Raw genomic sequence first — 15,758 nt, 5'->3', positions numbered from 1 at the left:
TTTTTTAACGTGCACCCAAATTTGAGCTCACGGGCCTACGACATTTCCACCTCTATTGGAAATGCAGCCGCCGCAGCCAGGATTTGATCCCGCAACCTGCAGGTCAGCACCCGAGTAACTTAGCCACTAGACCACCGCGGCGGCGCGACACTTAAATGAGCACATCCAGTCGGACAAGCCACCTATGGAATATTTTTTTTTTCTCTGTGTGGCAGTGATGGCTGGGGGTGGAACTTACTCGTATTCTTACATAGTGGCTAGCGCCACTATAACGTAAGCTTATCAAAGTGTAATCGTCGACCGAAGGTCCAGATTCCTCTCATGTACTGATCTAACAGTCATGAAGCTTGTGCCAGAGAACTGTAGTACATCTGAGGCTTTTTTTTTTGTAGAAAAGCCAAATGCCCTTTCAATGAAACTGAGAAAAAGGCACTTTTTTTACTGACAATTTGGTTGGGCCTGCTCAAACAACTGTTTGGCAGTACGCGTCATATCTTAATTTTATGTGTAAATTATTCAAATATACCGTGTTGGAGTGAACGGATAACAAGATACTGTTGCGCTAAAGTCAATAAGATTGACTATAAGAGGGGGAAAAAAGGGCAAGTCAGCCTCTCGCTCTTTACAATCGAGTTTTGTCATTGAACATCATGTCTTTCAGTAAGCGCCAACTCGGGCTAGAAAACATAATTGTGTAAAGTCAACAAGATCACAGAGCGACTAAGACACAAAGGAAACACATTGCGTGGGACCATACTGGTTAATTTGATCACGCTTGCTTGCGCAGTGCTGGTTTAATGAATGCGGGTCAATTTCATTGAAACATTTGGAGTACTTGCCTTATTTTTTATTAGAAAATACCTTTTTGAGCTCTTGGTGCAGAAAGGCATTCCCCCATTCTGATTCTAACTGCTCCGGAAATTGACGATACTATGGCGTGCCTTACGTCCCATAAAACTTAGCCTAGTTTCGGTTTCTTCATTGGCCTCTTTTAAAAAAAAAACGCCTCATCTTGTTTATTTGTTTTAGCCGTCTGTTATGTAGACTTTTCCGAACTTATTTTGAAAGTTCAGTCATGTTTGGGCCACGATTTTCACTCTGCCCCGCCGCGGTGGTCTAGTGGCTAAGGTACTCGGCTGCTGACCCGCAGGTCGCGGGTTCGATTCCCGGCTGCGGCGGCTGCATTTCCGATGGAGGTGGAAATGTTGTAGGCCCGTGTGCTCAGATTCGGGTGCACGTTAAAGAACCCCAGGTGGTCGAAATTTCCGGAGCCCTCCACTACGGCGTCTCTCATAATCATATGGTGGTTTTGGGACGTTAAACCCCACAAATCAATCAACGATTTTCACTCTTTCAGAGCAATGCTGTCTTACCCAGTCATCGCTCTTTTATGTTTCAGGTCTTTGTGTGCGGCCTTGATAATCTTTGCGGTGGCGTGCGCCAGCTGCTGTCATGGTACGTTACTGCTCCCGTAGAACAGAACTCTGATAGCGTGCACGGTGTAGTGATTCTTGATCATGGGCCGCAGGTCGGGTCAATAAACGACCGCGATAGCATTTAGTCTGCCCTTATCGCATCATTGCAGATGTTGCTCAATCGCCATCATCTTGTAAACGCTGCGCCCACACACTCCGCATTTGCTTTTACGACGTGTTAAGCTAAATCAAATGTTCGTGCATAGGGTTCACTTTTCCAAAATGGCTCACACTAAGAAAGACATCAAAGTGGAAGGCGCCAAATAATTTCATACACCTGAGATTCTTCAACGTTCTCTCACATTGAACATTACGTTTGGTATGACATGATACGTCATCACACCTAGCAATTCGCCTTAACGAAAATGTGAACACCGCTGCCGAAATCGAACCAATTATGTTTGCTTGCTTTGAAATTTTATGTGAAACTAAGATTATCTGGTCTACAAGGACTGAATGAAGCGTGAGCTGAGGGGCATGTTCCTTCAGGCACATTAAAATCTTGCAGAAACTAAACTTCAAACGCAAACTTTCGTTTCCTTTTGGTCTCGGCTATCGATGCTCGCTCACGCAAGCTCAACTTTAGAATCGTGCAAACATAGCACTCGAAACCTCTGGCAATTATCAGAATAGTGGACTGCGAATCGACTTGCCTCTCGCGCAGCCCGTATTGGCGAACTAAAACTTTGTGTGATGTGGTAACCTTGTGTAAACCGCTGCAGCGCCTTGAAGCGACTGATGCTTGGTAGTCTAAATATATCACTTGCACTTTCGCGAAGCACACTGCCTACATACGTATGCTTAATTTTTCCTTGACACAAAATGAAAGTATTGATCCTTTATTTTGCTTGTATTAACCAATAATTTTTATGACCGCCACTAAGCCATAGGAAGAAGACAGCAACCGAGACCAGTGCAAGACATCATGTACTTGCATTTATTGAATAAAAGTTCATTCTTAATTTTCGGCATGAGGAGGCAATGTGGAAAACGCAGTCTGTTAAACAAAAAACTTTCTGACAACCTTGAGCTCTCGGCACACATTAGGCAGCTCAAGGTCGTACATATATGGAACAGTACTCGCGACACGTACTCGGCATTCCTGTCAAGCGGTCCTACAAGGTCAACTTTCATAAGAGCGTTGTTTTGATCTTACATGAGCACTCACAATATTTATTGCCTATTTTACGACATCGCGATAAATTCAAGCTTAGGGTATATTGTAATTTCTACCATGAATAATTTATTGGCTAGATGTCACGTGGCTGAATTTTTACGCTTAGAATTAGGAAAAGGATGAAATTACAATGCTAAAATTGTCATCGTGGATTGAAACTCTATTGTGAATTTTCTTATCGTGTGAGTACTGCAACTTTAAGGTATTCTGTGTAAGTGGACTAATATAACAAAATAATTTCACTTCTTTTTTAATTGCGGTAGTAATCTTATGGATACTCGGCTGGATTTTGCCGCCAGAGTCAGTATCGCTGTCGCTCATTCTCTATGTATACGTATCTAGATATGTTAAACCACAAGAAAAAACATTATCCAGAAAAACACTCCGGGACGTGGAATCAAACGGCCGCCCTCAGAATTGTGAGTGCGAGGCGTTAGCCACTGAGCCACGAAGGAGTACATCTGCTACGTCGTTCAAATGGCAGGCTATTTAAATCTACCATTTACCGCTAGTAATGTGATGGGCATGTCGGGGGAACTGTCGTGTTTTTAGATTTACCAGCGAGATGGCGCATTGAGTGCGCGTCGTCACATCGTCCCAACGCGGTGGCGCGCGCTTCTCATCTCCCAAGCGTACTCTGCTCCGCGGAGAGAGGGCAGGGTGCCCACTCACGCGCTTGCTTGTTTATCTTGCGGTGGGGACAATCGTACGCCTTGGCTGGCCTTGGGCTTTCAGCGGAACAGTTAGGTTGTAGTTACCGGGCGCACAAAGGTGACTTTAATAGTTGCACAGTCTCCATTTGCGAAAAGGGGCGTGTTTTTCAGACACAGCGAAGTACCAACTCCTACTCTTATTCGCGTTCACTTGTACCTGCGAGTACGTTTTGTGCGTCATTTGTGCGTGAGAAACGTGGGGCACGTTCCGATTTGCTTGCCATTCTGCGCGTGACCTCCCAACTAGTTGCTACAGCATTCATTGCGTTGCCTTTGCAGCAAAGCTGTGACTTTTTTTTAAGAATGAAGAACTCGACATACACACACCTCTGTTTTACGTCATGCAGTTGTAGTCAGTGCTAATGAGTCAGTCCAGATGTGCAAATCAGCGAATTAACCGAGACTTGCGTGTGAGCATATATGTTGATCTTGGCGAACTGATGCCCTGCCGAGGAGCGACGGCACAAAGACCCCACAACACTACAGTGTTTGCTGCCATCGCGCAATTATTAGAAATGCTTTAAGTATAGCTGGGACCCTTCGGTTGCAGAATCTCTCAGAGCAAGTAAATCGTAAAGGAAAACGTAAACCGCAAACCCCACGAAGTTTGCGGTACCGTAGTGCAATGCAACGCGCACAAAAATGCCATTCATTAGTTTCGTTTCCCGCTAACAGGTGGCGCAAAAAATGGCAAGCGTGTACAACTGGGCGGACAAAGCGTACTGTTAAGTTTTACCAACGTCGGGTCTGATTCGCATACCTAGATTGTAAGGGAAGTTTAACGACTGGTGTTATAAAAAAAAACTCTAGGCGTAATAACCAGAAAAAAAATTGACACCATTGGAATCGGTATTAGCTGTACGGACGCTTGCCGGCGATTCGCTGCATACACGGAGGAAGGAAAGGTAAGGAGAGGGCATGCCCAGCAGGCGCAGGGCGTGAAAAAATGTGGCGGAAATTACGTCACGCGCGGCCATATTCACTAGGCACAATGGCGGCGTTTTGTTATTGTTGATGTAGTGCGGTGCGGCACCGTTCAGGCGGTCCAGCGGCGGTGTGTGCGTTTTCATGGGCCTCGCACCTAACCGTGGCGTACTGCAGGTCTTCGACAGCATCCATTCTTTGTGCCGCATTGTTAGCTACGCGATTTTACACCAGTGGTGGTTGTAACCAGGTGTCTGAACCAGAAACCACGGAACGAGCGCGCGTATACGTACTCCGAATTTTCAGCGTCCGTCAAAATTATGCTGAAAAGACATCATAGAAGATAGCGACCATGCTCAAGAATTCGTTCAATGAATGCCTTGCAGGTTAGTGACGGCTTTGCGGTGTTGCTTCTTATGACAACGGACGATGCATTTGTGGTCCACAGGCCCTTATTAAAACTGTAATCTAATCTTGCTTTTCATGTTCCTGTACAGTTACCACATGCTTCTGCGCATTAAAGTTCCTGTTATGCTTCGCTTAAGATGCTCCCTTTTCGCAATATTGTCACGCTCTCCGCAATATTGTCTCTATTGTAGCAAAACTCGTTAAAATGTCTTAACGCACCTGTGCAAGGTAACTAGGTGCACCTCACTAGATGCGCGTGCTTGTGCATTCAGAAGCTGACAAAGCCGTTCGAACGATGTCGACCAAGTGATGTTGACTTTTTCTCACGCATTCCTTCGGCTAACTTTCCCACCTTTTGCCTTAACGCGATCCTGGTCTCCATTCTCCGTAGCTACTAGTGCGCGTGAATCACACTGGAGACGTGTTCCCACGCACTTTCGGGTGGTCTCGCTGCTTTCGTCCTAATGAAATCATTGCCTTTGGGATATCCGTAGGAACCAGTGCGCGTCGGACAAAAGAGGGGCGAAAACAAAGAGGCCGGCGCGAACTCAACGGGCTGCCACGCACACAAACTCCACCGACGCCGACTTTACTTGCATAATTACGGACCTCCAGGTTTATTGCAGGGAAGACATTTTTTTTCTTTTTTTATCGTTGTGTCTAGCCCACAGCCTTACCGAAAATTTTCATAAAGCCTAATGAAAACAGCAAAAGGGGGAAAACTGATCTGTAAGAAGCTGTACAAATTTCGGTGCCTGGTTTGTCGCGCGGAAATATCCGAAATATCATCTTTATTTTCACAAAAAACAAATCAAATAAAAAAAACTTAACGTGCAACTTGCCATGTTTATCGTAAACGCCGGCAGTGCAAGAGTACAACAGCCATACGCAGAGATTTTGTCAACCGTATCACGGCAAGACAGCGTGTTGATATCCGTTCCGTTCGTTTCGGATAGTACCAGCGCACGCGGCGCGCAGGCCACGTGCTTTTTGAGACAGAGAGGCAGCCGCGCCTTCTGCTTCGCATTCATATGTAAACAAGAGAGGAGAATTAGCCCAGTCAATATGGCCGACTTCCGGCTTCATCGCGGCTTCACAACGAGTGACGTCAGGGCCTCTCCTTACCTTTCCTTCCTCCGTGGCTGCATGTAAAGGCGCCGCGATTTCCTCTGTAAGCCGATGTTGCTTGCTCCCCCCGGGACTTGATTTTCCTGGTCGAATGGCAGACGCACACAAAACAGTGCATATTTCTCTGAGTACAGAACCACTCATTTAACTCCTGTGCTTGCTGAACATGTCTTTTTTTTTTCTTCACTCTATTTTGTTTCCACTTGCTGCAGCGCAAACCACAAAGCATACGTTCTACACGTTTTGCTTCTGGGACGCCTTCGCAAGGTGGCGGCCGGCGCCACACAACTTCACCGTCAGCGACATTCCCGCCGAGTTGTGCGATGCAGTGATCTATTCCCACGTGACCATCGACAACAACACCGGCTCGGTAAAGCTCACGGAGAAAGAACTGCAGCTAGGTAACGACGCGCCTTGTTATTACGTATTTTTTCTTCTCTATGTTGGTTGGTTTGCACTGCCGTTCGAGTACGTATTCCAGGCGACTCTTTCTAGTACTAGCGTTAACTAAAGTTTTGTAGAATTCGTCCTCTCATATAGTAGGCAGTATGGCAGGGACACAGAGGTACATGCTGAGACATTCACTAGAACCTAAATGGCACCAAAACACGCCTATATTGAGGTATTCCTCTTCTGTTTCGCTAGTTTGTGAGCTGATTAGTTCCTTAGTCAGTTAGGTAATCGGCTAGTTAGTTAGTTAGTTTGTTTGTTTGTTTTTTTGTTTGTTTGTTTGTTTGTTTGTTTGTTTGTTTGTTTGTTTGTTTGTTTGTTTGTTTGTTTGTTTGTTTGTTTGTTTGTTTGTTTGTTTGTTTGTTTGTTTGTTTGTTCACCTTCTTGATCCAATGGGGTGGCGACTATTAGGTTGAAGGCTTCATCACTCACAGTAAAGTGAACAATCTATATAACAGCGCATATGTATCTCGGGGAAGGAGCAAACAAATACCGACGCCATACACAACAAAAAGAATACGAAATTCAAAACATCAGGTGAACACTGCAAGATCTCAAGTGTACCGGGTAGGCCCTATACATTCTATGCATTTTCGGTCATTTTGATGTACCTTTTTTTAAGGTATCACAAAGTATACTCATCAGATCCAAAAATCATATTTTATTCACAAATGTTCCTCTCTTTTGACTGAAGCAGGTTTTAAAAATCTTACAGATGCTGCCAATGCCTCATTCTGAGGTATAATTGTGACTTGTACATGTGATAGAAAAAAAATATAGAGAAAGCAGCCCGTTCTTCAATGCGCTCTTTGCAACACAAACAGACAGTAATACGAAGAAAAAGTAAAAAAAAATTACAAGCCACGCTGAAAAAAAGTGTTTTTTTTTTAGTCTTTAAAGTTCGCGCTCTCATCAAGGGAGACGGGTTGTAGCCCCCTCGATCTTCGCCTTCCTAGTAAAACCTTGCTTTTTGGATTGTTGATTCATTCTTTAAGCATGTGTAGACACCATGAGAAAAACGCGGACGGATAAGAAACATGCAGAAAACGCAAGCGTAGTCTTGTTTTCGTGTTTCTTAAACATCCGCGTTTCTTCCCGTTGTACTCCCGAATTTCTTTTGGGCACATATTAGGTACAGCGACTTATTATTTGAAGTACAGAAGCAACGAAGTACTTCAACGTCATTTGTATTCATATTGCCTCGCACGCTCCTTTGTTTCTGAGTTTCGTGTTGCTGGACTATTGCATGTATAAATACTACCTTGTGAAAAATGAGCGTAAATGTCTGGGAGCCTTCCAAATCATTTTGGTAACGTTTGGTTAGGCTTTAGCACGAACGTGAACCGCGGAATCTCTTCTAGAACAAACGCGACCACCAGTAATATTACTCGAATGTTCGACGCCGCTCGTTTGAATGCCGACGCGCCTTCTTGGGTTACTTTATCGACCACCGATTCTCTATTCGCCGTTGTCACTGTACAGCGTGTATTCCGGCGATCTGGCCTTCCGTATCACGGCTACAAGTTCGGCCAAATGAAGAGTTTCTTAAAGACTTGTTTTTGGGCTAGTTGGTGCATACTTGGTGCGGAAGACTGAGGTGCAAAAAACATATCGTGACGCAGGAAGAGCAGGAGAGAAGAGCAGGAGAGCAGGCGCTGTTCTGTCTGTTCTGTCTTCTCTCCTGCTCTTCCTGCGTCACGACATGTTTTTTGCGCCTCAGTCTTCTGCACGAAGAGTTTCATCTTCGACAAAGGAACTGCTGTCTTTGTTCATGTCAAGAATACGTGTCTATATCTACTCCGAGCGATCACTCAAGACAGGTGTTGACGCAGCCTTCGGCGTGCACATGCATACCTATAAGGGGTGGGGCAGAGGTTCGTGACAACGCTGCCCTATTTTAAGTCAGAGTATGGGGCAGAATTTGAACCCCCCCCCCCCCTCTTCTTGCGCACACCTATAGACAAATTACGTAAATACAGAGTCTGAATCCTGTCGCCTGAGATTTGGAAACATGCAGCAGTAAGTTTTTCTTCTTTTTCTTTAGACCCAGAGGCAAAGGCTTACTCAAAATCTGGGATGTACAATCCCATATGGATGCTACCCCCACATCGTAAGTGAACGCGCTGTCTCTTCTATGAATAGTATGAAAGTAGTATTTTGTGTATGGTTATGGTATTCACAGCAGTCACACGCTGTTTCGTTGATTAACAACTTTTCCTTTTCTAAGACCAGCGTCCAAAGCCTGCTGTGAGAACTATCTCAAAAGTTTAATCTTCAGTGTGCTTTCTTCAGGTGTCTTAAAAGTGGTGCGACGAACGCTTCGAGAAACCAGCATAGCATACTATTCGTTTTTTTTAATGGGCGCATGAATAGAACAGAAATTCCTCTATTTAACCGCAAACGTAGCCTTACAACCTTCCAATGCCGATTTTACTGGGGGCATCATTGGGAACAGAAACACGAGTTGAGTTTACATTGGATGTCGTCTGCATACATGCGCCCTTGCAGGTTATTTCGTGCGATCTTGTGAAAAGAAATCTGCCTCATCACTTGCTGGTACTATGTCACGTGAGGGGGAAAGGTCAAGGTACCTTAGCTAAAATTTTGATATGTTCCCTGGTCACAACGTGTAGCGCACGTTTTGTTATCTTTTTGATGGAATTCTCCATAACTGAGCCACTTGTTTATAGTCACCAAACTGAACAATGCTGCATGTTCATCTTGTTGTTAAATTCAGTAGTATCGTTCGTTACTCTCAAAAACCATTAATGTTATGTTTTTAGCCTATTTTTAAAAATCAGCAGGGCCATCTGTAGACTCTCCCTTGAAGTTTCGATAAACTCCGCATCAGACGGTGTTTTATGCAGCAAAATTTTCAGTCTTACTCGTACCACATAATGGCCTTTGTTGACCGACTGGCACTATGTTCTCTTTGTTTATCTTGCGTTAATATAACAGGTATATATAATACCTGCTTGAAAGAGCAAACAAAATAAACACGCCCACGCAGTCTTGCACTAGCGTGCGTATTTCAATAAAGCAAGTATACGTACTTCCCCTTATCTTAATCTGCTATGAACTGCTGCTCGAAACTACTGAGCAAAAACTACATGTCATTCTCTGATGAATCGCAGTCGATTGCCAACACGTTCAAGCTCTAAACTTAACCTGCTTCCTGCATTACGTCACCTGGTCGTTTCCTATTCTCCTGTCGTGGTTTCGCCCAAAATGTTTCAGGTTCCAGTTTTCTTAATGCTTTATTACTTTTTTTCTCCACAAGGCGCCTTCCGCGAAATGAGCGAGCTGAAGAAGCGTAACCCGAAGCTGAAGCTACTGCTCGCCATAGGAGGCCCGCACGAGACGATCGATCGCTACTGGCAGTTCATACCGCAAATGCACCTCTGGAGGGACATGGTGATCAGCATCGCGCAGTGGGTCAAGACGTACGGCTTCGACGGCATCGTGCTCGACTTCTTCTCGGGCTCGAGGACAGCGCACGACCGCGAGTGGAAGTGGGAGACTGCTAAGCTGATTGACCCTTTCATTTGGGTAAGGCTTATCTAAGACTCCGAGTATGAGGTTCACGTTTCTAAGAAACATGCAAGGCTCGGGCGTGTTCCAACACGAGAGGTTGCTACGAACACGGCTTTTTCTCTACCTAACAAAGACGTGAGCAAGAAAAGGACATGCAGTTTCCGAAATTTTGCGACCTGCATGTTCGCTTCAAACTCTAACGCCCCACTTCAAAGTTGCATTACTTGGCATTATAATAATTTCTTTTACTCATAAATTCAATACATGACACGCTAAAAAAGTTTTGTGTATTTAATCAAAAACGCCGCTTAAAAATAGAAATAAGTGTGTGTTAATGCGTTACTTTCAATTATTGTTCCATGACAATTGTGGGCACTATCCCCGTGATTGCTTCTATGATGTTGTAATAAGCGAGCTCTTTTTTTTTTGTCATTCTGTTTTTGGTTCCTGTAACGTGATATTTTGCTGTAACACTTCGGATTTACTTTTCTTTTTTTTTCAATTCAATTTTTTGTTTATTCGTTCTCATCCAGCCTTAAATATACAATAAAGGAAATTTAACGGATCTGGTACCTTTGGCTTCCACAACACCAAGAACACAGAATCAAAAAATAGCACCAATGAGAAAAAAGTTTCGCAAGATGGTTTTTAAGGGTTATGTCACCAACTAAACATGACGTAATGCATACCTTGTGCTAAAATAAGAAGCGTACGTAATCTTATTTGTCGCACCATACGTAATGTCTTCAATTTTGAAGGAGCAAAATATGTAAGCTCTAAGGACAGTAGAAACGCATGCAACAAATTATCTTATGCAAAAGGCCCAATGTACCATCATCATCATTAGCAGCAGCAGCCTGACTACGTCCACTGCAGGACAAAGGCCTCTGCCATGTTCCGCCAGTTAACTCGGTCCTGTCCTTGCTGCTGCCAATTTATACCCACAAACTTCTTTATCTCATTTGCCCACCTAACCTTCTGTCTCCCCCTAACCCACTTGCCTTCTCTGGGAGTCCAGTTAGTTACCCTTAATGACCAGCGGTTATCCTATCTACGCGCTACATGCCCGGCCCATGTCCATATCCTCTTCTTGATTTCAACTATGATATCTTTAACCCCCGTTTGTTCCCTGATCCACTCTGCTCTCTTCTTGTCTCTTAAGGTTACACCTACCAATTTTTTTCCATAACTGGCTGCGTCGTCCTCAACATGAGATGAACCCTCTTTTATAAGTCTCCAGGTTTCTGCTTTGTAGCTAAGTACCGGCAAGATACAGCTGTTACATACCTTCCTCTTGAGGGATAGTGGCAATCTACCTGTCATGATTTGAGAGTGCTTGCCAAATGTGCTCCACCCCATTCTTATTCTTCTAGTTTCTTCAATCTCGTGGTTCGGCTCCGCAGTTATTACCTGCCCCAATGCACCATGAAGCGCCTATTCTGAAACACTTGAGAATCGTTTACCTTAAAGTGGTGAAAGCGCGTTGGTGCTTTGAAGAAAACTTGTAATTGAAAGCACAAATGTTTGACGCTTATTTGCTCTTGAGGTATTCTTTCTTCGCGACACGAAATCTTAAACACTCAATTTTAAAGAACAACCTAATTACAGTTATGAAATGTAGTATTTAGCAATAACGCTTATAATAATTCTTGTCGTTGTTTTGTTCAGGAGTTAACAGAAGCTGCATCTGACAATTACCTTAATTCTGACAGTTATGACAACTACCATCCTTCAATATTCTTCCCTTGCATGCGTTCCTTTCTATACAGCGCACGTTTCCACTTCCCGAACTTGTGATGCGGCTTCACGTTCAGTCACTTACTCGTTTATTTGCAGGAAATACGCCAGAGGTTCAAGCAATATTTGCCAAACTGGCATATCATCCTGACGCTGCCCGCATTCGACAGTTCCAATCACTACCTGTTCGACATCAATAGACTCTCGCAGTGAGTAGTGATCAGGCTTTGTTCAGAGGGTGTGACGTGCAGGATATCAGCAATAATAAAAAGTTTTCCCTTAAAAACAGCGGCATTCTTGGCCGTCCCTATGGCGCATTTAGGCTTCGTTTTGTTGTTAGCTCATAGTGCATATTCATGTGACTGTTGGTTATTTTGTTCATTATTTGCTATGTCATGACTGTTCTTCATGTTTTCAGGGGCTGCCAAATATGACGCGGAGCAAAAAAAACAAAAAACGGCACAGGCTATTGCCCAATACAGGGTGATTGAGCGTCAACCTGTGTTGTTTCTCCTGTCTTTCTTGTCCAAGTCATGTCCGAGCATCAAGACATCAGACGTGCCAACTAGCTCTATGCAGTTTTGGTAGATTGTTCATACACCTTTATTTTTTAACAACGCATTTGTATACAATATGTCTTAGCAATAAGTATGTTCATTTGACTGTTATGCTACCTTAGCTGTTATGCTAAGTTGTAAACTGTCCTGCGTATTCGTTATGCTTGGAAAATGTGGACACTACATGCTTTATATTCGACACCTTAGCATATAGGTAGTAGTAGAATAACTGTATATGCTACCTCTAGGCAGCAGGGTAGCGCATTCATTTTTCAACGCCGCGAGCAATCGTACACTGAGGAAAAATTGGTTCACAGGCCGCACCACTGAAAGCTGTCGCCGTCCACCTGGAATTTATCAAGTCACCATCGCGCGATCGTTAGTTACGAGCTAGTGATCTTGTTTGCACTAAATAAATGTCCTTAAGCTTCGAGAGCAAAGTATTCGCTTGAATTCAGCACTATTTTCCAAAGACATACTGAAATAATCAATGCCGTACACTCTGTGGGGCGCTTCTTGAATCTCTGAAGAGCTATATTTTGTATTTGAGAGTAGTCGCTTATCTTTTATAGCTGGCGCTTCTTGTCCGTGCGGCAGCGGTGGTGCATGTTGTTCGGCACTGCGCTACGCCTTTGAGTTTCGCGTTACCGGACAGACTGAAAAATGCTTTTGAACTCCCGTGGCACAGTCCCGAAAACAGATGTTTCTTCTTTCTCCGCCGGTCGTTGACACGCCAAGCACGTTGACTGGCGATCAGTGACACGCTTCGTCGATCGGCGACAGGCTTGAGCAAGTCGCCTGCAAAAGCAGAGCGTGGCTTCTCCGCGTAACTACAGTTGCTAAGCAGGGCAAGGTGGCGGACCTATGCGGTACTCTGCTCCCGTATGAAGCATATTCACTTTTTCATAAACGCCTCCCTGGGCGCCACCATAGGCCTCCTTGGGCTGTGCAAATTGGCGCGTCCCCTCGAAAATGCACTGACAACGTTGCGCCTTTAGCCTTTGTACTTCCGCGCACAGCCCATCATGGCGGTGTCTTTTTTTTTCCTTCCTGTGAAAAGATGTATACTAGCTAGTAGCCGGTGCCATATTTGTGCACCAAGATCTTGCATACTTCATATAAAAGTAATAATAATACCTGGTGCTTTACGTGCCGAAAATCCCGATACGATTATAAGGGACGCTATCGGGAAAGGCGCTGGAAACGTTTATCACCTGTGGTTCTTCGATGGGCACTGTCATCGCTCATTGCACGGGCTTCTCGCGTTTCGCTTCCACCAAAATCCACGCGCCGCGTCGAAGATCAAACCCACAGCCACCAGGTCCGCAGAAGAGCATCGCAGCTGCTACGCCAACGCGGCGGGCGGGCAGAATATCAGAATGCGCACTCTCTGAATTTCTGCGCAGCGTGTACATATGGTAAGCGCTCGTAACGCGGTAAAAAGAGTAAGTTTGAATTGCAACGCTGTTTTGCGCATTTATTAAAGGTGTTTGTTTTGTTGCGTAGTATAATTATAAATGGCTGGCAAACCTTTTATCTAATACTTCTCTGACTACGTAGGCCTTCATATACACTAGTGGGTTTTCTATACACAAAATTCAAGCTTAAATATAGTATATTGTGCGTCGGCTTAGGGCGAGCTCGCACTTATATTTAGGTGCACGTTAAACGAACCCAAATGGGGCCTGAACGTCGTCTCGTAATGATGTGGTGATTTCGCGAACCAAAATCTGGAGAATTATCGCTGTTAGACTTTTCTTTCTTTTCTGACCTCTTGTAAACGTTACGTCCACGCCAGTGTACACGATTTTGTGTCAACTATTCGGCTATGAAAAGCGGGTGTGGTAAGCCGAAATATTGTGGCATTCGGTGGCGGTAGATGTTTGTGACGCCCTATGTCAAATGTGTATTTATCTTTCTCGCCTGACTTTCCAAGAGCGCCATAGTTGGAGTAAGACACATCGACCCGTCACCACTGAAAATAGGGATCGGGCGCATGTAGACGCAAAATGCAGCTGATGACGCGTAAGGCTAGAATGAAACAGACAGGTGAAATGCTGAACGATGCTAAACATGGCATCATTCTATGTACGCCGAAAGTCGCACTGTGCCTTATGCCTTTCGCCAAGACCCCAGCCATGGTGGTCCAGAGAATGTGGCAATTTATTATTTACCAGTAGGTTGCGGTATTTCAAAGGAGCTGCATTTTTGAAAGAGGTGGGAATGCTTGAGACCAGTGTTCTATATAGGGGCATGCTAAGGAAACCCATGTGGTCGAAATTTTTGGCGCCCTCTACTATGGCGTCGCTCATAACCATATCGTGGCTTAGTGGTGCTTAACCCAGTAAGTTATTAGTATTATTATCTTCTTAAGATAACGAAAATGCGAAACCATTCTTGTTGTTCTTCCTGGTCCAATGTGTCCAGTGACAACGTCAACCGTTGACGTCATCAAGTGGCGTCAAGGTGACGCCACGATGAGGTAATATTGAGCCATGGTAAACGGATCATTTTTTTGTTACATCACTCGTGTCAGTGCCACCAACGGTCTGTTTTTTTCGTTTGATCAATAGTCTAAGGCTTTCACATTAAAAGTTTGCAATTCGTTGAACTAATCAGAAAATATGCACAGTAAACATGAAAGTGCTCATGCAAGCGCATGGTCATCCAGCTTGGCCAAAACTCTTTGACAGCGCGAAACAACTCAAAGTCGTCATTGTGCATCGGTATGCCTGAGGATGGACAGAATACTTGCATAAACAGTTGGAGAAATGCACATTATAGTACACAAAAGCTTTTTGCGTGGCCTGTCGCGAAGTTGGTACTATTTTTCATATTCTCTGGGAGCGTGAGTCACTGGACCGGATGTTCACCGACGAAGAATGCGACATGCTCTTGCGAAGTCCCGTCTATGAAGAACAAATTCTGGCCCCCTAGGGTGCTTTTGATCGGGCCGGTAGGCTACACCTGGCGGTCTCACCGTGGAATTAGCCCGGTGCGCGTTTTATCACATTTTGCGGTGCCTAATAACACTTTATGCACTCACTCATTCGCTGAAATACACGTGATATTATCGTTTTTTTTTTCTTCTTTCCAGGCAGGTGAACTTTTTCTTTGTGAAAAGCAGTGACTGCCTCGAATTTCCACAGCTTGCCCGGCTGAACGTATCAACGACCATGGACATGTCTGATGTAAGCACACCACTGCCGTCTCGTCTGGTTCAGCATGGGCAGTGAAATACTCGCATAAGAAAAAAAACATATTATAAATGAACTCCCATATAACATTTTTCCAACGAATGCACCGGACGTCTCTATTTCACGTTCTCTTGTATTATACTCTCTCCCTCCCTATCATTGCCCCAACCTCTTGCTGATGAAGAGTGTTAAAAATTATAGGACCCTAATTTTCACCCTTAGGAGTTGAATGCCATAGAGATGTCCTGTTTTTGGTGCGTACTTCAAACACTTAGTGCGTGACACTGCTTCGAACATCCTATGCACCCGCCACATGGCCTTAAGGGCACAATAACGTGTGTGCCTTTCGCAGTGGGTCAATGCCTTTAAACCACGATGTCATTATGCTAAGCATATGTTCTGAAGCCTGATTGCGTGGGCGCCTGGACCACGCATTACTATTGCAATATTTTATGTTG

General features: G+C 44.4%; 1 protein-coding gene across 2 annotated transcripts in view; it reads left to right on the top strand.

Annotated features, from left to right (window-relative positions):
- LOC119183008 (uncharacterized) overlaps positions 1-15,758 on the top strand; it is a 31,460-nt gene that overhangs the window by 241 nt on the left and 15,461 nt on the right. Inside the window, exons 2-7 of one of the 2 annotated variants that reach the window (XM_075884667.1) lie at positions 1,400-1,455; positions 6,038-6,226; positions 8,320-8,385; positions 9,556-9,824; positions 11,646-11,755; positions 15,201-15,294. In XM_075884667.1, coding sequence (XP_075740782.1) covers positions 1,400-1,455; positions 6,038-6,226; positions 8,320-8,385; positions 9,556-9,824; positions 11,646-11,755; positions 15,201-15,294 — 784 coding nt within the window. The remainder of the gene's footprint in view (positions 1-1,399; positions 1,456-6,037; positions 6,227-8,319; positions 8,386-9,555; positions 9,825-11,645; positions 11,756-15,200; positions 15,295-15,758) is intronic. The other variant, XM_075884668.1, reaches the window with a different exon arrangement.

This window comes from Rhipicephalus microplus, unplaced genomic scaffold, assembly GCF_043290135.1.
Source record: "Rhipicephalus microplus isolate Deutch F79 unplaced genomic scaffold, USDA_Rmic scaffold_42, whole genome shotgun sequence".
NCBI classification, from domain to species: domain Eukaryota; kingdom Metazoa; phylum Arthropoda; class Arachnida; order Ixodida; family Ixodidae; genus Rhipicephalus; species Rhipicephalus microplus.
Note: the sequence above shows the minus strand (reverse complement) of the source record. Positions and strands in the feature narration are given on the sequence as shown.